General features: G+C 26.8%; 1 protein-coding gene across 3 annotated transcripts in view; it reads right to left on the bottom strand.

The window, feature by feature from the left end:
• Nucleotides 1-301: 301 nt before the first annotated feature.
• The window catches only part of LOC113513153 (uncharacterized), a 137,975-nt gene continuing 115,047 nt past the window's right edge, over nucleotides 302-23,229 (bottom strand). For 2 of the 3 annotated variants that reach the window (XM_052893348.1, XM_052893349.1), the window contains one exon: nucleotides 4,150-4,377. In XM_052893348.1, coding sequence (XP_052749308.1) covers nucleotides 4,292-4,377 — 86 coding nt within the window. In that variant the 3' untranslated portion in view covers nucleotides 4,150-4,291. Of the gene's footprint in view, nucleotides 4,378-23,229 lie in introns of all 3 variants that reach the window. The other variant, XM_026899699.3, reaches the window with a different exon arrangement.

Here is a 23,229-nt window from a genome sequence, read left to right as displayed (position 1 = left end):
GAAGTAAATTTGTGGTAGGTAAGTTTTCAAGTAGCATATATAAAATTGTTTGAACAAGTAACATCGTCTGTTAGCCTACGTCATAAGTGGCGACGACCAAGAGCATCTGTATCCAGCCGCATAGTTCGGAAGACTCCCGTCAGGAATGCGAGCACGGTGCCCGTGACTGGCGGCCCCCTTGCCTACCTTCCTCCGCCCAACTTACCGTATGCCTTTGTGTGCACGCCACTAACTTTGCAAATTAACCCTTCAACACCTTCACGGTCGATATAGAAGGTATATCCATAAATAACACAGCCGATTATTTTATAAAGATATTTTAATAAACATTTTTCTGTAAAATAGATTAATTAAAACTGACATTTACAACAAACAACTATAAAATTCTTTGTATTCTCCCTCTAACACTAATTACGTTAATAGGTCCTGTTTATATTTGGAATTGATCTCTAGTATAGCCGAATGAAAGATTCACGCGGCGCGGTCGCGCCGGCGGCTAACGTTCGGCGTTGTCTTACTGCTTACAACATTTCGTGTAAACGATAACGATTTGAACACGTACCATATCGTATCACACGAGGATGGGGGGACGCAGGTCGTAATTAAATATATTAGACTAAATACATACAATTAATTGTCGATACACATATTAATAACTATTAGCGAACGATTAACTCGATGCCCACTTATTGAAATATGATTTTGAGTCTACTTTATAGAGTGATTTATAAAAAGAAAAGATTTAACAATAATATGAATTGTAAATGACTATAATAAATCACAACTTATTTAAATAGTTTTTAATTCAACAGCATTCCGCGATTTGGCGTTTTAGGACCAAAAATAATTGATACGTCACCAAGATAATGATACTATATTAGTTATTAAAAAAGGATAGCTTTGTGTTCATTTTGGATAAAATATATTTTCGTACAAAATTTTGTACAAATTTATTCAGTTATCAACATTTGTACAAACATTCACATTTATATTATTAGGAATCAATAAGAATATATATTGCATTGAGAATGGCAGATAAGTTGACAGTCCATTAGTCCAATAACGTCGAGGAGAATAGAGAATATATATATTGTTTCGTCATCCTTGCAGCTCCTATATTGTCATATCCATGAACTAATGCGTTATGCCTTTTATTTCGGTGATTGCATTGACTATTCCACTCTTCAGGCCCAAACAACAACGCGCGCCTTCTATTTTATGGAACAAATAAGCAAGATATCAGTTATTTATATGTATATATCTTTGGGCGGTTACTTTTGGAATTGACCTGTTCTTCCAGACTAGTAGTAAATGAATTTAATGATAGATACGTTATAGGTGCTCCATACATGAGATAAGAAATAGTAATGATGTGTTGTTATTTGACGTGTGTGTGCTGACGAAAACGTATCTATCGATATATTAGTTTGTTACTAGACTAGGTGGATTGAATTCATGCTCTTCTATAATCTTTTAATGGCACAGCGCCACCGTTAATATAAACCAATAGAGAGACCGAGTTACCATTCCATTTTCACTATCGAGTAACTTATTAATTGCACATAACTTATATTTTGAGTAGCACTTAAAAGCTTTAGAGTTCGGAAACTTCACGGGAATTGTATAAAGGCATCAAATTTTAAAAGCAGGTGACGTGTACATTGTTGAGGCGTTGACGGGTCGGAAATTTCCGATAAGTGGGCACCGAACATCGCGTCTCACATTAACATTATTCGTAACACGGAACAGCAAATGGGCATTCCTCCACAACAGACAACTGTATATAAGTGCTTTAATTAAATAATTGTGTAAATATACATATTTGTTGTATACATTTTTTCGACCTCTATCTATTAACTTGGGTAATACTGGAAATGAGTTTTGGCAACATTGTTGCGATTTTTATTAAGAAATTTCGACATTGTAACCAAGTGATTTGTATAAATAGTAAAATTTAAGAAAATAATCAATATTATTTATATTAAAATGTATTTTGATCAAAATTATTGGCATTTAATATGTTTAGAATTAATTTCAGTTAATATTCAAAAAGTATCTTATTACAAAACAAATATGTGAACCAAACATATCAAAATTGAGTAGAAGCTTTTACATTTATAATTTTGTAGTGAACATGAAAGTAATCACTTTTCAAGTTATTTAATGCAAATAAGATTAAAACAGTGTCTGTAGTAAGATAATGCCATTAGCGAAAACCCTGGCCCGCCTTTCGTCACGAGCCTTTCCCAGGCATCTTAAGCAACTAAAGGTCACAATAACTATGTATTATATATAAATAGTAAACAGTATCAATGTGAAATTCGGCTTGCCAACAATCTTTTCGTGTGCATATGCAGTAGGCCTACTTTAAAATTTGAGATGAAATCCTCACCTTTCAGAGTACAAAATATAATTGTATGGTTTTTCCCCAAGGATTATTATAATTAAACATTGTTAATCTTAGAACATTCAACACGGAATGCTTTCTTTTCTCTCATGGTTTATTTTGGCTAATTATTAATTGACAAACAGAAAATTGCAGAATATAATACGAGTATGTATGTTGCCTCCAGTGTTAAAAAATCTAAGGTAAATAGAGGTACAATATTTTAAATATTATGACTTGGTCATCTTATTCTTCTGAATTACAATATTTTAGTGAGACTACATATTGACATGGAACGAGGCAGCTCGCGGACCTTACGAGCGAACTATAAATAATTCCTGATGAAATCTCAAATCTGGAGTTCTAACGTTGAGAGCATTAAGAATAGTCGATGTTTGCCATAAACCACCAGAGTGAGCCAACTTCTGTAGTTTCAGCATCGACAAGAGGTAACTTGTCGATGCTTATTACAATATTATCTACAACAACTACTTACAAAAAGCTCTTAGATTACAACTTAATAGATATAAGCACAGTTTCGAAAGCTCTTTCGTTAAGATCATGAGTATTGTGGTCTTTAAGTATACATTTATCTCATTTATATTGTGCTGAAGCATCAGTAAACATTATTAGAAAACAATAATACCATAAAATAAGCTAACGTGTTGTGTTGTAGCAAGATTATTAAATAATACGTAATTAAACTGTGCTCTTATTAAAGTATTAATGGGTACCGAATGAAATATTCATTATAGAATTTATTCTCTTACATTTCAAATCTGATATTTGATTCAATATTATTTTATTATTACAACATTATTTTATATAATGGGCATTATTTTTCTTCTAAACTTGATTATTCCTTGCATTTGTTATGACACCTCATATCTATGAAATTATGAAGTACTAATTAGCTAAAGTAAGAAATATAACTAATTCCCACAGCAAATATTGATCCCAATTTAAACTATCTAGTTTGGATGTGATTGATATACAGTTGTGTAAATATCAATAAGTAATCTTAGGTATGGAAACTCCAAATTTTGATAAGGAGTCGTGTAAATATATTATTTCATTAAACATCATAATACGTCATAAGTGAAACTTATCTTTAGGAAATTTAGACGGTATAAAAGTTTGATACCGTCATTTGACTATGTTCATCCTTTGGCTCTTCAACCAAGTTTCCAATAAATACATACACATCCAATACATTCAATAGTTTAACTTAACAGTCAGATGCCCCTTCTTTTCTCAGTTATGCTTTTGTATACTTTTCATGTTGCATTAATCTAAACACCAATCATTATTGTACAGCCATACAAATATCTACCTACATTACAGCTTCACACTCATATATTTAGTTGTATTTCTTTCTTTAGTTTACGTGCTTTTTGATACTTCTTAGACAATTTGCATTTTAACTACACAAATTTATTGACATTCTGTCTTTTAAATCCTATTTGTTACATTTCAACAATTAACATTTCATTCTATTTATTCACAAATTCACATTATCTACCTACACTTCTGCATTGTCACTCTCAACTCACGAACGAGTAACTAACGCGCCTATGAAAATTCTCTCATTTCACATACGTGTCACAGCTAAAGTGCGAGTTGCTGTAAATTGTTTGTGCGTTCACAATTGTAGTGCCGCCACTGGTGCAGGCCGAACAGTGATGGCTCACGTGGGGCCCGCGGTGGCTTCGCTCACCGATTGTCGGAGGCCGCTCTGTGAGTGGTGGGCGACGGGTTGTGCGGCGGGGTTCGTGTGCTCCTCGTCGTTGAGATTGTGCCCGGAGCCCGGCTCGGGTTCGGGCTGGGGGTCGGTTTCGACGGGCTCCTCGGGCGGCGCGGCGGCGGGCCGTACGTCGAGCCGCGGCCGCGGCGAATAGCGCGGCGTCAGCGCAATGCCCCCAACGACTGGGTGCGATTTAAGACTCCCCCCTGGAGGACGTCGTGCATCATGCGCTCGTTCTCCTGGCGAACTGCCGACAAACAAACCACAAGCTTAACCATAATAAACATTTGTGGAAGGTTGGGGAGGACTTTGCCAGGAACCACAATTGTACTTAGACTGTGGGGTTAGTCTACAATTGATGTATATGTTTCTAGGGCAGGTATGTATGTAAAACACGGTTATTTACTTGAAAAGGTATAGGTACACAAAAATCGGTATTTCATACGAGTACAAGAGGTTAACTGATTCTATAGGGGCATTGTAGTATTATACGGGCAAAGTACATTCAGGAAATTCAAGATGAGAATACACATGTCTAATGTTAGTACAATAAAATTATTAACTCTTATAGTTACATTGTTATTAAATATCAATTTGGTAAATATTAGAAGCTTTTGCGAAAACGTTAGATAGATATTAATTACATCTAAATAAAAAATTCTAGAATATATGTATATTAAGTATATTCCAGAATTTTTGATAACCCAGATTGTATTAATAAACAGATTTATTTATGGTGAAAATAAAAAAGAAGTATCTAAAAATCCCAAACCTAATTGTCAAAGCTATTATGAAATTGAATCATTTTCCTCAAAGTTCAAAATCCAAAGAAAAAAGTCCCTCATATAATTTGTGCAGCCATGCGATCGCATCGGGATAAAATTTCATAATTTAATTTTGCCTTAAGGTGCATTTAAAACGAGATATCATGGTCCTTAGAGAAGGAAGTTCAGACGCATGAAAACCGCTACCGAATTTCGGTATGTACTAATTATTTCATTAAGTACCAATCATCATATTATATCAGCCTTTAACTATCCACTACTGAACATAGGCCTTTCCTTATGGAGGGGTTTTGCCAGTAGTTGCCACGCTTGGCAGATGAATTGGCAACTGCAGTAGGGCGTAGTGATATTTTAAGCGAGACACTGCTGCCTATCCCCCGACTATTAAGTTCCCTCAGTCACCTCTTATGACACCCACGAGAAAGGAAGGGGTGATCTATTCTATACCAGGACCAAACGGCATTAAGTACCAATGGTTTATATTACATAAAAATGTATATCGTTTTTAATTTAAAACAATCATAAAATTTCACTAAAATAAAAAAAAATAAAAAACAAACGTATCTATCCATGTTTTTTATAAAACTCAATATCATTTCAAATCGGAAAGAAAATGATATTATTGGATACAATAGAAGTCCAATGTATCAAACATAATATCATTTTCTATACTGAACAAAATAATAGAACGGAACTAATCACAATGGAACTGTCGTCAGACACTCAATTTATTAATTAGGAACGAACAGACGTTTGCCGACTATTAATAAAAATGAATACACACACGTACAAGATGAAATATAAAATAATTACATAAATAATGGATTATCTATCATTATATAGTTGATAATTTAACATAATTCGTATTATAGAAAAATATATATTTAAAAAACTAAAAAAAATATTTTATTAAAAAAAAGTTTATTTATTTAATTGTTCATAATTTAATTGTTATTTATTTAGTGACTGAACACTACTCTTCTGTAACACTGTGATGCTTAGATATGATAAATTACATACAGAACTACTAAATAACTTGATTTAGTTGATTGATAATAATGTGTGAGTACATCATAATATTAGATTACAGACTAAGGAAAATATGTATTCGTATCTTTTTATATTATTTATGAATGGCGGAAGAAATAATGGATGACTATAAGGAATGCCCACAGTCGGTTGCAGTCTTGGTAAGCGTGGCATTAAATAGCATACGCCAAGATGACATCAAATCAACGCCTGTCTGTCACCAAAATTATATAATGTTTCACTTCATATTTCTAGATTAAGATTTAGTTTTTCTATAATATTTTAATTGAAAAAGTAAAATTATCTCCTAACCTCTGGCAGATTATACATAAGACATGAACAACAAAAAAAAAAAACTTATGGAAATAAAATAATTCATTTTTCTGCATGACCACACAGTTTACGAACGCAACTCTTAGAGAAAAACGTTCTTGACAGCTCACTTTTTCCTCTTCCCTCCTCCCCTCCTCATTTAGTAACTTTTTTAGGTAACTTAGTAAGTTTCGTGAAATTCATAAATATTTTATACGTCCAGCGATTAGGAGGAGGATAATTAAGTGCGAGTAAATATTGCTGTGTGGTCCTGACGTAGAATGGGCCACTCCTTCATTTCTCATGGGTGTGGTAAAGCGACTAAGAGAACTTAATGGACGAGGAATGGGTAGCAGTGTCTCTCTTAAAATATCACCAGAGCCTAAATGCGGTTGCCAACCCGCCTGCAAAGCGTGGCAATTACTGGTAAAACCCCTTTTATGGAGGAGATCTATGTTCAGCAGTGGATAGTTAACTGTTATGAATGAATAAAAGTTTGTCCAGATAATGGATGCAACTTTAGGCAAATACGGAATATATAATAGTTTTATAGATTTTTATTGAATTAAGATTTCAAATGCAATCAAAATATTTTATAAACAATTCCTCAACCGTACTATTACTTACGTACGAAGGCGGTCGCACGGAAAAGACTATACCAATAGCACTCGTGTAAATAACTGTTATGGTGAGCGTACAGCTATCTATCTAGTTCTTCGACTTATTAACGAACTACCCACCGATGTACGGGATAATATTACTATTAACAACATCAAGTGTAAATTAAAACAATATTTCTTGCATGATATTAATACAAGTTAAATAGTCTTAATGTATTTAGCAATAATATAAACCTACGTGGTTTCTGAATGCTAATATAACACACTTTCTGTAATTCTGTATTTTTGTAATAATCAAAAATAGAAAAAAAAACTAATCGATTTAGTATGAAAAATTCAAACATTATTTTCATATTTCTATCCCATGCTTCTTTAGGAATGTTGTTTAATACCATGAATATTTTTGTTCGATTTCGGCTTTGTCAGATCTGTTTTGTTTCACCTTCTATAAAAAATATAGGGGACAAATACCTAAACGATATCTGTACATAAACACATCTATATTTTCATCGAATTTACAAGGTACAGAGAAATAACACCTAAGTTCTCAGGAATGGCAACGCATGGGGGATATCATGGGCGAAACAGCATACTCGGTCATGTTCATGATACTGCTCATGTCTATAGGCTACGATTACCACTTTCCATCAGCCGGGCCAACAGCTTGTTTACCGTTCTATGTAGCATAAAAACACAACTGATAATGAAGAAGATGTATTATCAGGCTTTTATGTCAATATAACTTATTAATTTGTTAATAATGTCCCGCAAAATAACAATATTTTTTTATGCAATAAGAAATGTTTTATAGTTGATTTGATTTGAAATTGACGGAACATAATAGAAAGCGATACAAGGCTGTTAAACAGGAACCGGACGATGGATATCATAGAATACACTGTATGCTTATGGTATCCCTCATACGTTGCTATTCCTGAAGACTAATCTGTTATGCCTCCGTATCCTAAAATTTCACGGCCATATCCCACTCTTCAAACCGAAACAACTATATAATTAAAATCGAATTAATTATCAATAAAAAAAAATTACGAACCGAGAATCTACTTCATTCTGGAGCTGTAAATTATTAGATAATTTCAGTTCCATGAATAGTCAAATTATCACCTGTTTAATAATATACCTACAATGAGATTTATTCATTATCAAGTAGATGCAAAACTAGTAAAGCGACATTAATTTATCCTAAACAAATATTGGGCTGAGGTGAGGATCTGGCGCTTGACATATCAAGGACAGGGCTGTCAACTACGGAAATTAACAGGCCGTGGTAGATTTATTATCTTGTCTGGGGACTAAATTGACGGGTTGTTCCAGTTATCAGGTGGTTTTTGGGCTTATTTATTATATAATCTTTTATAATATTAAATATATATAAACAACCTGGTTTGTTACTTTTTTATCTTGATCAATATTTAACTATAAATAGATATTTTGTACGATCCAGTAGCATTTAGTACGAAGATTAAGTTTCGATAGATTATTTAATTATGTGAAATGTTATTGTATAATATGTTTTTAAAGTCATTTTAGAGTTTAATACTAAGCAAATTATCATTTATGTATATATTATATATAATTTAATATAATGTTATATATAAATAAAATAATAGCGTACATTCATGCAATAGTTACTACTCAAAAGTAGATGTAAAATTTAGAATTGCTTTCGATATCGGGACTATGTTTTATTTTTAGGACTTTAGAAGTTAATTGCAATGATTCATCACAAAGTTGATATTTGTACGTTTCGAATTTCAGATATATCATGGTACATTGCTCAGAGAAAGTACATTAGTTTATTAAATACAATGATGCAACAGAATTTAAATCAAATCCTGAAGGAAGATTCCTTCCTACAGGATACAGAGGTCCTTTATGTTACTCTTCAAATTGAAACAATAAAAAACGAATTTATTTATATATAATTTTGTGCATCAATAATCATACAATGAAGAGAGAAGAAACAATTAGAGGGCACATTACCCAATATATTAATTGGTTCATTCATATATTATAAATTAAGGTAAATTGGTGCTTTGCCAACCCTGGATGGGACAGCTAAATTGGTTAAGATATAATATTGTTAAAACTTCGGTGCCAGTAACGCGACAATTAAGGTTGCCATCGCCAATTTATTCCATTTTATTTGATAAAAGACATTTACATTTTCGTGGAAGCTTGGATCAAATATCTACACGTATTATTTTTTAAAAATGAATATCGACATTTTATTTTATACGTTGAAAGATTAATTAACTGTTAAATTACGATTGATGACCAGAGTTTTATGTTCTCACAAACATAGACCACTAGGTACTTCTTGCGGCTTTGCCCGCATGTAACAGTATATAAATATAAGCACGGACTTATAGGTATAAATTATATATGTATATATATTATAATGTTTAAACTCGTGTCCAGTTAATTTAGATAGCAACGCATTGAATAGTCATTTTTCGACGCCTCCGGTAATTATGGAGGACCATATTAAAAAGACTACTCTTGGAGAACTCAAAAACTTGCCTAAACCCAATTGTAAACCATTTTCTTTCCTAGCTATTACTACGTGTGATATTAAAAAATCAATCTTGTCAATTACTTCCAAAGCAGTTGGTGATGACAAAATCTGTATTCAGATGCTTCGTCTTCTCTTAGATGAGCTTGCACCGATTCTTTCTCACATCTTAAATTATTCTCTGGAAACAGGTTCGTTTCCTGCTGCCTGGAAAAAAGCCTACGTTATTCCGCTTCCCAAAACCAACAATCCCACGTACCTTTCCGAGTATCGTCCTATTTCTATCTTACCTGTTCTATCTAAAGTACTTGAAAATCTAGTTTATGATCAATTGTCATCTTATCTTTTTAAAAATAAACTCCTTACTTCTTTTCAGTCTGGGTTTCGTACAGCTCACAGTACTGTCACTGCACTACTAAAAGTTACTGAGGATATTCGTCTTGCTAAGGATAGGAAACAGCTATGTATTCTCACTTTACTCGACTTTAGTAGTGCCTTTAATTCAATAGATTTTGATATCCTTCTCGGTATCCTTGACTCACTTAATATATCTCCACTGGTAATAGCATGGTTTAATTCTTATCTTGTGGGGCGTATGCAGTGTGTTCGGTCGGATGAAACCAGCTCCGACTGGTGTGGTCTTGTTGCCGGCGTTCCACAGGGTGGCGTCCTGTCACCACTTCTATTTTCTATTTTCATTAATTCCTTGGCAGGACGTTTTTCATCCTACTTCCATCTATACGCAGATGACTTGCAGCTGTACAGTTTTTTTGACATTTGTGATATCGGTACTGCTATAGACTTGATTAATCATGATCTGGTAAACATTTCAAGATGGGCAAATGCATATGGTCTATTAGTAAATCCAACAAAATCACAAGTTATTATTATCGGAAGCAGATACATGACAGATTTATTAGATCGTATGACTGTTCCACCTGTGGTGTATGAGGGGACAATAATATCATATACAAATGTCGTTAAAAATCTGGGCGTACTTTTTGACAGAAATCTTTCCTGGATGTCTCACGTAAACCAGATAAGTAAAAAAGTACATGCGACTGTTCACTCACTCAGACGTCTACAAAATTTTCTACCTATTAAAACAAAGGTCAATTTAGCCCAAACATTATTATTTCCCCTTATGGATTATGCAGATGTATGTTTTCTTGACGCCACTTCAGAGTTATTTTCTAAAATTGACCGTCTACAAAATTTATGCATTCGTTTCGTTTATGGTTTGCGTAAGTTTGATCATGTCTCCAAATATCGAAAAAATTGAAATGGTTACCTTCACGTTTTCGATTGAATGTCCATATACTGACGCTTCTTTACAATATCTTGCATAATCCCTCCATTCCTTGTTATCTCCGCGAGCGTTATGAATATTTATATTCAAGAGATAAACCACTTCGCCCTCAGACACGATTACTTCTAAGAACTCCACCACATCATACTCAGGCTTTTGGGAATTCCTTTACAGTTATATCCATTCGACTATGGAATAGTCTGCCATCCGAAATAAGGGAATCGGCAAGTATAGGCATGTTTAAGCGTCGTCTAAGAGAGCATTACTTATCACTATGCTGACGTATTATGTATATGTGTATGTATATTTATATATGTTTATATGTGTATATATATGTATGTGTATATGTATGTTTGTGTAAATATATGTGTATGTTTACAGGGTATTTTATGTAATTTATAATGTGTAGTTTGTATTATTCTTTGTGTATACATAACTTATGCGTTTATGCAATATATGCAGATCGTATGACTGCCTATTTTTATTTATAAAATAACACATTAACATGGAAAGGTTTTGCTGGAAGAAATCTCTTATTAGAGATAAGCTCGCCTTTGTACATTATGTTTATAATGAATTGTAATTACCAGTATGTTTTGTGTACAATAAAGAATAAAGAATAAAGAATAAAGAATAAAGAATAAAGAATAAAGAATAAAGAATAAAGAATAAAGAATAAAGAATAAAGAATAAAGAATAAAGAATAAAGAATAAAGAATAAAGAATAAAGAATAAAGAATAAAGAATAAAGAATAAAGAATAAAGAATAAAGAATAAAGAATAAAGAATAAAGAATAAAGAATAAAGAATAAAGAATAAAGAATAAAGAATAAAGAATAAAGAATAAAGAATAAAGAATAAAGAATAAAGAATAAAGAATAAAGAATAAAGAATAAAGAATAAAGAATAAAGAATAAAGAATAAAGAATAAAGAATAAAGAATAAAGAATAAAGAATAAAGAATAAAGAATAAAGAATAAAGAATAAAGAATAAAGAATAAAGAATAAAGAATAAAGAATAAAGAATAAATAATAAAGAATAAAGAATAAAGAATAAAGAATAAAGAATAAAGAAAAAAGAATAAAGAAAAAAGAATAAAGAATAAATAATAAAGAATAAAGAATAAAGAATAAAGAATAAAGAATAAAGAATAAAGAATAAAGAATAAAGAATAAAGAATAAAGAATAAAGAATAAAGAATAAAGAATAAAGAATAAAGAATAAAGAATAAAGAATAAAGAATAAAGAATAAAGAATAAAGAATAAAGAATAAAGAATAAAGAATAAAGAATAAAGAATAAAGAATAAAGAATAAAGAATAAAGAATAAAGAATAAAGAATAAAGAATAAAGAATAAAGAATAAAGAATAAAGAATAAAGAATAAAGAATAAAGAATAAAGAATAAAGAATAAAGAATAAAGAATAAAGAATAAAGAATAAAGAATAAAGAATAAAGAATAAAGAATAAAGAATAAAGAATAAAGAATAAAGAATAAAGAATAAAGAATAAAGAATAAAGAATAAAGAATAAAGAATAAAGAATAAAGAATAAAGAATAAAGAATAAAGAATAAAGAATAAAGAATAAAGAATAAAGAATAAAGAATAAAGAATAAAGAATAAAGAATAAAGAATAAAGAATAAAGAATAAAGAATAAAGAATAAAGAATAAAGAATAAAGAATAAAGAATAAAGAATAAAGAATAAAGAATAAAGAATAAAGAATAAAGAATAAAGAATAAAGAATAAAGAATAAAGAATAAAGAATAAAGAATAAAGAATAAAGAATAAAGAATAAAGAATAAAGAATAAAGAATAAAGAATAAAGAATAAAGAATAAAGAATAAAGAATAAAGAATAAAGAATAAAGAATAAAGAATAAAGAATAAAGAATAAAGAATAAAGAATAAAGAATAAAGAATAAAGAATAAAGAATAAAGAATAAAGAATAAAGAATAAAGAATAAAGAATAAAGAATAAAGAATAAAGAATAAAGAATAAAGAATAAAGAATAAAGAATAAAGAATAAAGAATAAAGAATAAAGAATAAAGAATAAAGAATAAAGAATAAAGAATAAAGAATAAAGAATAAAGAATAAAGAATAAAGAATAAAGAATAAAGAATAAAGAATAAAGAATAAAGAATAAAGAATAAAGAATAAAGAATAAAGAATAAAGAATAAAGAATAAAGAATAAAGAATAAAGAATAAAGAATAAAGAATAAAGAATAAAGAATAAAGAATAAAGAATAAAGAATAAAGAATAAAGAATAAAGAATAAAGAATAAAGAATAAAGAATAAAGAATAAAGAATAAAGAATAAAGAATAAAGAATAAAGAATAAAGAATAAAGAATAAAGAATAAAGAATAAAGAATAAAGAATAAAGAATAAAGAATAAAGAATAAAGAATAAAGAATAAAGAATAAAGAATAAAGAATAAAGAATAAAGAATAAAGAATAAAGAATAAAGAATAAAGAATAAAGAATAAAGAATAAAGAATAAAGAATAAAGAATAAAGAATAAAGAATAAAGAATAAAGAATAAAGAATAAAGAATAAAGAATAAAGAATAAAGAATAAAGAATAAAGAATAAAGAATAAAGAATAAAGAATAAAGAATAAAGAATAAAGAATAAAGAATAAAGAATAAAGAATAAAGAATAAAGAATAAAGAATAAAGAATAAAGAATAAAGAATAAAGAATAAAGAATAAAGAATAAAGAATAAAGAATAAAGAATAAAGAATAAAGAATAAAGAATAAAGAATAAAGAATAAAGAATAAAGAATAAAGAATAAAGAATAAAGAATAAAGAATAAAGAATAAAGAATAAAGAATAAAGAATAAAGAATAAAGAATAAAGAATAAAGAATAAAGAATAAAGAATAAAGAATAAAGAATAAAGAATAAAGAATAAAGAATAAAGAATAAAGAATAAAGAATAAAGAATAAAGAATAAAGAATAAAGAATAAAGAATAAAGAATAAAGAATAAAGAATAAAGAATAAAGAATAAAGAATAAAGAATAAAGAATAAAGAATAAAGAATAAAGAATAAAGAATAAAGAATAAAGAATAAAGAATAAAGAATAAAGAATAAAGAATAAAGAATAAAGAATAAAGAATAAAAAGAATAAAGAATAAAGAATAAAGAATAAAGAATAAAGAATAAAGAATAAAGAATAAAGAATAAAGAATAAAGAATAAAGAATAAAGAATAAAGAATAAAGAATAAAGAATAAAGAATAAAGAATAAAGAATAAAGAATAAAGAATAAAGAATAAAGAATAAAGAATAAAGAATAAAGAATAAAGAATAAAGAATAAAGAATAAAGAATAAAGAATAAAGAATAAAGAAAGAATAAAGAATAAAGAATAAAGAATAAAGAATAAAGAATAAAGAATAAAGAATAAAGAATAAAGAATAAAGAATAAAGAATAAAGAATAAAGAATAAAGAATAAAGAATAAAGAATAAAGAATAAAGAATAAAGAATAAAGAATAAAGAATAAAGAATAAAGAATAAAGAATAAAGAATAAAGAATAAAGAATAAAGAATAAAGAATAAAGAATAAAGAATAAAGAATAAAGAATAAAGAATAAAGAATAAAGAATAAAGAATAAAGAATAAAGAATAAAGAATAAAGAATAAAGAATAAAGAATAAAGAATAAAGAATAAAGAATAAAGAATAAAGAATAAAGAATAAAGAATAAAGAATAAAGAATAAAGAATAAAGAATAAAGAATAAAGAATAAAGAATAAAGAATAAAGAATAAAGAATAAAGAATAAAGAATAAAGAATAAAGAATAAAGAATAAAGAATAAAGAATAAAGAATAAAGAATAAAGAATAAAGAATAAAGAATAAAGAATAAAGAATAAAGAATAAAGAATAAAGAATAAAGAATAAAGAATAAAGAATAAAGAATAAAGAATAAAGAATAAAGAATAAAGAATAAAGAATAAAGAATAAAGAATAAAGAATAAAGAATAAAGAATAAAGAATAAAGAATAAAGAATAAAGAATAAAGAATAAAGAATAAAGAATAAAGAATAAAGAATAAAGAATAAAGAATAAAGAATAAAGAATAAAGAATAAAGAATAAAGAATAAAGAATAAAGAATAAAGAATAAAGAATAAAGAATAAAGAATAAAGAATAAAGAATAAAGAATAAAGAATAAAGAATAAAGAATAAAGAATAAAGAATAAAGAATAAAGAATAAAGAATAAAGAATAAAGAATAAAGAATAAAGAATAAAGAATAAAGAATAAAGAATAAAGAATAAAGAATAAAGAATAAAGAATAAAGAATAAAGAATAAAGAATAAAGAATAAAGAATAAAGAATAAAGAATAAAGAATAAAGAATAAAGAATAAAGAATAAAGAATAAAGAATAAAGAATAAAGAATAAAGAATAAAGAATAAAGAATAAAGAATAAAGAATAAAGAATAAAGAATAAAGAATAAAGAATAAAGAATAAAGAATAAAGAATAAAGAATAAAGAATAAAGAATAAAGAATAAAGAATAAAGAATAAAGAATAAAGAATAAAGAATAAAGAATAAAGAATAAAGAATAAAGAATAAAGAATAAAGAATAAAGAATAAAGAATAAAGAATAAAGAATAAAGAATAAAGAATAAAGAATAAAGAATAAAGAATAAAGAATAAAGAATAAAGAATAAAGAATAAAGAATAAAGAATAAAGAATAAAGAATAAAGAATAAAGAATAAAGAATAAAGAATAAAGAATAAAGAATAAAGAATAAAGAATAAAGAATAAAGAATAAAGAATAAAGAATAAAGAATAAAGAATAAAGAATAAAGAATAAAGAATAAAGAATAAAGAATAAAGAATAAAGAATAAAGAATAAAGAATAAAGAATAAAGAATAAAGAATAAAGAATAAAGAATAAAGAATAAAGAATAAAGAATAAAGAATAAAGAATAAAGAATAAAGAATAAAGAATAAAGAATAAAGAATAAAGAATAAAGAATAAAGAATAAAGAATAAAGAATAAAGAAATAAAGAATAAAGAATAAAGAATAAAGAATAAAGAATAAAGAATAAAGAATAAAGAATAAAGAATAAAGAATAAAGAATAAAGAATAAAGAATAAAGAATAAAGAATAAAGAATAAAGAATAAAGAATAAAGAATAAAGAATAAAGAATAAAGAATAAAGAATAAAGAATAAAGAATAAAGAATAAAGAATAAAGAATAAAGAATAAAGAATAAAGAATAAAGAATAAAGAATAAAGAATAAAGAATAAAGAATAAAGAATAAAGAATAAAGAATAAAGAATAAAGAATAAAGAAAAAGAATAAAGAATAAAGAATAAAGAATAAAGAATAAAGAATAAAGAATAAAGAATAAAGAATAAAGAATAAAGAATAAAATAAAGAATAAAGAATAAAGAATAAAGAATAAAGAATAAAGAATAAAGAATAAAGAATAAAGAATAAAGAATAAAGAATAAAGAATAAAGAATAAAGAATAAAGAATAAAGAATAAAGAATAAAGAATAAAGAATAAAGAATAAAGAATAAAGAATAAAGAATAAAGAATAAAGAATAAAGAATAAAGAATAAAGAATAAAGAATAAAGAATAAAGAATAAAGAATAAAGAATAAAGAATAAAGAATAAAGAATAAAGAATAAAGAATAAAGAATAAAGAATAAAGAATAAAGAATAAAGAATAAAGAATAAAGAATAAAGAATAAAGAATAAAGAATAAAGAATAAAGAATAAAGAATAAAGAATAAAGAATAAAGAATAAAGAATAAAGAATAAAGAATAAAGAATAAAGAATAAAGAATAAAGAATAAAGAATAAAGAATAAAGAATAAAGAATAAAGAATAAAGAATAAAGAATAAAGAATAAAGAATAAAGAATAAAGAATAAAGAATAAAGAATAAAGAATAAAGAATAAAGAATAAAGAATAAAGAATAAAGAATAAAGAATAAAGAATAAAGAATAAAGAATAAAGAATAAAGAATAAAGAATAAAGAATAAAGAATAAAGAATAAAGAATAAAGAATAAAGAATAAAGAATAAAGAATAAAGAATAAAGAATAAAGAATAAAGAATAAAGAATAAAGAATAAAGAATAAAGAATAAAGAATAAAGAATAAAGAATAAAGAATAAAGAATAAAGAATAAAGAATAAAGAATAAAGAATAAAGAATAAAGAATAAAGAATAAAGAATAAAGAATAAAGAATAAAGAATAAAGAATAAAGAATAAAGAATAAAGAATAAAGAATAAAGAATAAAGAATAAAGAATAAAGAATAAAGAATAAAGAATAAAGAATAAAGAATAAAGAATAAAGAATAAAGAATAAAGAATAAAGAATAAAGAATAAAGAATAAAGAATAAAGAATAAAGAATAAAGAATAAAGAATAAAGAATAAAGAATAAAGAATAAAGAATAAAGAATAAAGAATAAAGAATAAAGAATAAAGAATAAAGAATAAAGAATAAAGAATAAAGAATAAAGAATAAAGAATAAAGAATAAAGAATAAAGAATAAAGAATAAAGAATAAAGAATAAAGAATAAAGAATAAAGAATAAAGAATAAAGAATAAAGAATAAAGAATAAAGAATAAAGAATAAAGAATAAAGAATAAAGAATAAAGAATAAAGAATAAAGAATAAAGAATAAAGAATAAAGAATAAAGAATAAAGAATAAAGAATAAAGAATAAAGAATAAAGAATAAAGAATAAAGAATAAAGAATAAAGAATAAAGAATAAAGAATAAAGAATAAAGAATAAAGAATAAAGAATAAAGAATAAAGAATAAAGAATAAAGAATAAAGAATAAAGAATAAAGAATAAAGAATAAAGAATAAAGAATAAAGAATAAAGAATAAAGAATAAAGAATAAAGAATAAAGAATAAAGAATAAAGAATAAAGAATAAAGAATAAAGAATAAAGAATAAAGAATAAAGAATAAAGAATAAAGAATAAAGAATAAAGAATAAAGAATAAAGAATAAAGAATAAAGAATAAAGAATAAAGAATAAAGAATAAAGAATAAAGAATAAAGAATAAAGAATAAAGAATAAAGAATAAAGAATAAAGAATAAAGAATAAAGAATAAAGAATAAAGAATAAAGAATAAAGAATAAAGAATAAAGAATAAAGAATAAAGAATAAAGAATAAAGAATAAAGAATAAAGAATAAAGAATAAAGAATAAAGAATAAAGAATAAAGAATAAAGAATAAAGAATAAAGAATAAAGAATAAAGAATATAATATACATATATAATTACCCTACAAACCGTGTAGTCATTTCAGCGTGATTAAGTTATAAACGTATAAACATCTTTATAACTTTTTACATTTATTAGTAGGATTATTATCTATATAAGTAGTTACACTAATGTTATAACGTCCGTAGTTAATGTTGGCAAATATCATAGAAATATTTTTTCAACACAAAACGTCCGTTATACGTAGACAAGAGAAAAGCAATTAAGCAAAGGATAACTACCTAACATTTCCTCTTGACTTTTGCCGTATTCTGTTTTTGTTTCAACCTTTTTATTGCTACTGGAGGACGTCTCATACATTCAGTATCATTATTGTTACAAATTAAGAACATTTATACCAAATATAATAAAAATGTAACTAGATAATGTCTGTACATGGAGATATTTAAGAAAAATTTATATCAACAGATATCAATACAACAATTTTATTTAGAAATTTTGTCTGTCTGTATCATGCAAAAACTATCTTATGAATTTTTAAAGTCGTGTTCTTGAAAGGTCTATTCTGGAGTATGTTTTATCTTGATACGCCATCTAGAAGTGCTCTTTTTCATTGGTTTTTCTACATTTGAAGTTTACGCGTACGAAGTAATAGGCAAAAATAGTTTTTAGTATTTCCAATTGATAATTAATAAATTAATTAATAGAAAAAGTAATCTTACAGCGAACTAAAACTTTAATCAGTCACTAAGAAATTTGCGTCTATTTCATATTTTGCTTCGGATTTTTTTAACTACTTATTTTATCATCAAAATGCAAATTTTCATTGACAGCTTTAAGAATATTATTGTATGATGGACATTTTATGGGTCGATGGGTAATTTGCTTGTAGAGCATTTTTTAATAAAAATGAGAAATCGAAAGATTGAGAGATGAATATTATTCGATTGTTTTTGAAAATTAACAGATAATTGCAATAATACAATTTGGTAAGATTCGATATACACGTTAAACTTTAATTCCATTATATACCTATATAGTGTAATCCAAATTATTATTACCCTTTAAAAAGGGTATCGAATCAATTAACCTGATCTTCAAAAGACGAGATGAAATGAGATTATTTAAAGAAGCATGTGACCCACAATAACGTTAGAAATGTAAAGCTTTTTATATTGACTCGATAGCTGACGCGCCGTAATTTTTTATCATGTTTCTACTTATGTCTCTTCAAGAAACAACACTTCCTACAAAGAATGATGAAACCTGTATAACGAAATTAATGTTTATTGCTTTAGAATTATTTTTATGTGAAACATACTCCATTATTTTGTTTGAAACTAATTTATTAAAAAGAAAACAAATAAAAAGAAACAACAACAGAAATATGATTTTTCAATAAGTATAATTCGGTCAGGCAGTTACAGAATCTTTATTGTGATCTCTATTTGAAGGGAAGAGGGAACTAGCTGTAGCGATAGATATCGGCTACACTCCTGACAATATATCTGTCAAGTCAACCTCCATGTGATCTTCTGGTGACCTGGCTTTAACTTATTTCTTATTCGCCTATAAGGTCAGATAAGACGTTGCACGTCGACTTATTGGGATCTTTTATGCTTCCCCCTGCCTTATACCATCATTTTATAGATCCTATGTATTAATTTTACGGTATTCCGCGGTTTAAAATATCTGTAGTTCCCAGGTTGTAGATAAGCCTTTTTCAGTAGACTCATATGCATACACTGCCAACGTCAGGTATTCCATGTATTCCGCTTTCTCACCGCACAATCTGCACTGTGTGTCCGAGGATAGACCCATCTTGTATAGTATAAGCACCCATTATGAGTCTTGCCTGTTGTATATCACCACTATAGATGAGTTTATTAAATTACTCAGCCTTATCGTTTAAGAACTTTGGCTTTATCCTAAGTAAATTAATAATGAAAAGTGGGTTACCATTCGGTTTTTATTTAGTTTAAGTTCTATGATAAGTGTTCTTTAGAATATATTATTTTTGTTTATAGTACAAACTTGTAATTAATCTAAATTGATCTATTAAAATTCTTGTTGTTTTCTTTAATCAATGATTTATCCATATATATTATAATCCATATAGTCGCAAATTTTTAATCCTTTCTTTAAATTACAATAAAAAGGTTTGTATCGCAATGAAATAAAATATACTATATTTGTGTATTGGAATTCATACCACGAGCTGAGCTCGTACGGTACGTGTATTCTTACGTTGTTTGATGTCCTTTACTTATTTGAAATAAAATTTACACGTCGTGTATAAATTAAAGAACGTAGATGAGTTAAATATATTTTTCTACACAGTAAAAATTCAAATAAATAATTGCAATGGCAGTAGTCAAATAAAATATAATAAAATCACATCTGATTAATAGCTAAAATTAACATATCTTAAGCTTACTTCAACGAATATTTTGTTGTAAGCCTGCTTCATTTTATTAATTTCGATCTATTTTAAGTTGGGCGAATTAAGCATTCACGTTGAACAACAGCAACAACTTGAAAGATCAAGTTCCGTGAGTAAAGCCTGCTGATTCTCACGGCGCCGAAATACAAAACTTGTACTGTCAAAGGGCCGTGGTCCAAAGAGTAAAGAAAATAAAGTCACTTTTAGCAATAAAACATAATTATAGCCGATAAATACCCGAGTGGCGAATTTGGAATCATAATGGATAGGACGAGTAGCCCGAAAGACATATTTGTGATATAAAGATATAGTGTTAAGTCCACTAACTCTGTGTATTAAAGGTTAATAAACAAATTAAGATAGATATTAGAATAGGGATCATGAAGCAATCTCAAAAGACCTCCAGAAAGACTACTCAGATGCAGTAGAAAGACTTGGAGAAAAAAAAAATTATTAAATAGTAAATACGATGGCTTTTTACTATTTTATTTTCTTGAAATGTAAATAAAAATAGATTCCCATTTTGGTTACTTACGCTATAAGAGCGCAGAAGAAATTTCAATTGTGTTAGAGACAATTTATTCAGAGAAGATTTTCTTCGTTTGTAATCCGCGAAATGCGAAGTATTTATAAAATAAATATTTACCGGCTGCAGTAAAATCAAAATTATAATAAAGGTAAATGACTTAAATTGTTTTGTAATAGAATAGAAATATGTTAATTATACTATTAAGTATTTATTTAAGTTATATCTATATCTATTATACATATTTAGATCGTTATATTTTATTTCAGAAACATTATTTATATAAATAATAATTAAATTATCATCATTATCATATTAGTCTTTAACTATCCATTGCTGAACATACTAGCAAAACCCCTCATGGAGGATTTTGCCAGTAATTGCCACGCTTGGCAGGTAGATTAGCAACTGCAGTTAGGCTTTGGAGATGTTTTAAGAGGAATGTCCTCCCTTAGTCGCCTCTTACGACAACCACGGGAAAGGAAGGGGTGGCCTATTCTATGCCGGGACCACACAACATAATAATAGTTGAATAAAAAGTGTAAAATAGTTAATTATATATTATACTATTATTTTTATAATAACCCTAATTTATATAAATTGTTTTTGCTCCTGTATATTTGAATCGTAGATTTAAATTATCGAACTTCTTGGTTGTTTCTCTCTGACTTTGCCAGCGGCTATTGTTTTCTCTACGTTGATGGTGAATTTAATATGACCCTCCCTAACTTCCTCGAGGCATATTTTTACTTTGAGTTCTTACAAAATCAATACATTCTTATCTTGCATGAATAATTCTCAATAAACGTGTCTTTATTATAAGCATATTGTTATTGAAAAATATGGATATAAATCAATAATACAATTTCTACCTAAATACACTGGCTGCGTCCCGGACTACTTCTATTAACTTTATTATGTACTTACTTACAGTAATATGTCTAGCTCATGAATATAGAATTTTTGCTTTGTACTAAATCTTAAGTACCTAGTTGCAGAGACTTGCAAAGGGACGGGATTTTTAATTCGCGAGTATTTTTGTTAATTCGGTACCGATTTTTATAATTATTTTTACAATCTTATTAGGCTTATTAGATAGAAATTAATTTGTTATAGTTATCATTACACTGTCTATGGTTATTATATTTTAAAGCTACTTAATAATAATAGGTAATTAAAATGAAACTGTTACTACTTATTTATAAAGTATAAAAATATGATTGTATAATTTAACAATAAATTAATTCAATTTCAGCAACAAACTGCGTAATATTATAACAAACATGAAATCACTTTTTTTGCAAAGTAAGTATGATTGATACTACTTATACCTATATTATATAGACGTAAAGCAATTAATACAAAGAAGCAAAGGAACTAAGAGAAAACCCTTTTCACGTAGATGTCAAAAATTTTAATCACCGCTACTTTTGACATCGGAAAGAGTCCCCACTCTGTATTAAATTATTAAAGTAATAAGAGATTATATACTGTCATAAAGATTTATCCAGGGTCAACATTTTTGAAATCCAACTGGGACCACAATCTGTCAGCATCTTTGTAAACTATAATCCTTATTATTATGTATATATATTCTAGATACGCGTAATCTTCACAAACAACCTAAAAACCCTTCTAAAGTAATTAAAACGGTGTATTATTCAAATTTTATTAAATTAATGTCTACATTATTAGATTCTAAGTTTATTTTATAAACAGCCTGGTGTTTATAAATTACAAATACCTCCAGGCTGTTTATAAAAAATCTATAACAGTGTTGTTTAAGAAAAGTGTACAGTTATATCAGTAATTGGCAACTCATTAATATTTTATTTAGATTTTTTTATTCATACATAGAAAGTAAGACGGAAGACACAAGGTAAAATGATATATTTAACATCTCATAGGACGTGAATTGTTTAAAAAAATATTCAGATATAATAAAGATATTTTAAAAATTAAACAATTATATTGACTGGTTTCAAGCAAAAAGTGTCGAATTTCCTTAGATTACAGCCTATTTATAGAACTCCTGACATATGCTGAGTAAAAGCCTTTTTAGTGACTGGAATTTGTTTTTATTGTTAGCTTTTGTAATATATATGTATGTCACTAAATAAATTCTTTTTTTTATTTTTTTTTATATTTATTCTTATTTTTACAGCTCTCATACATTATCCGCTTTTATAACTCATTTATTGCATCCACACATGGAAATTACAAATATCCAAACCAACTGTTAAGGTATGGATATCTTTTTGTGTGTGTCTCATATATTAATTATGTAACATTTCATAAAAAGATGAAATG

Source organism: Galleria mellonella, unplaced genomic scaffold, assembly GCF_026898425.1.
Source record: "Galleria mellonella isolate WM207_F2 unplaced genomic scaffold, CSIRO_AGI_GalMel_v1 utg173, whole genome shotgun sequence".
NCBI lineage: Eukaryota > Metazoa > Arthropoda > Insecta > Lepidoptera > Pyralidae > Galleria > Galleria mellonella.
Note: the sequence above shows the minus strand (reverse complement) of the source record. Positions and strands in the feature narration are given on the sequence as shown.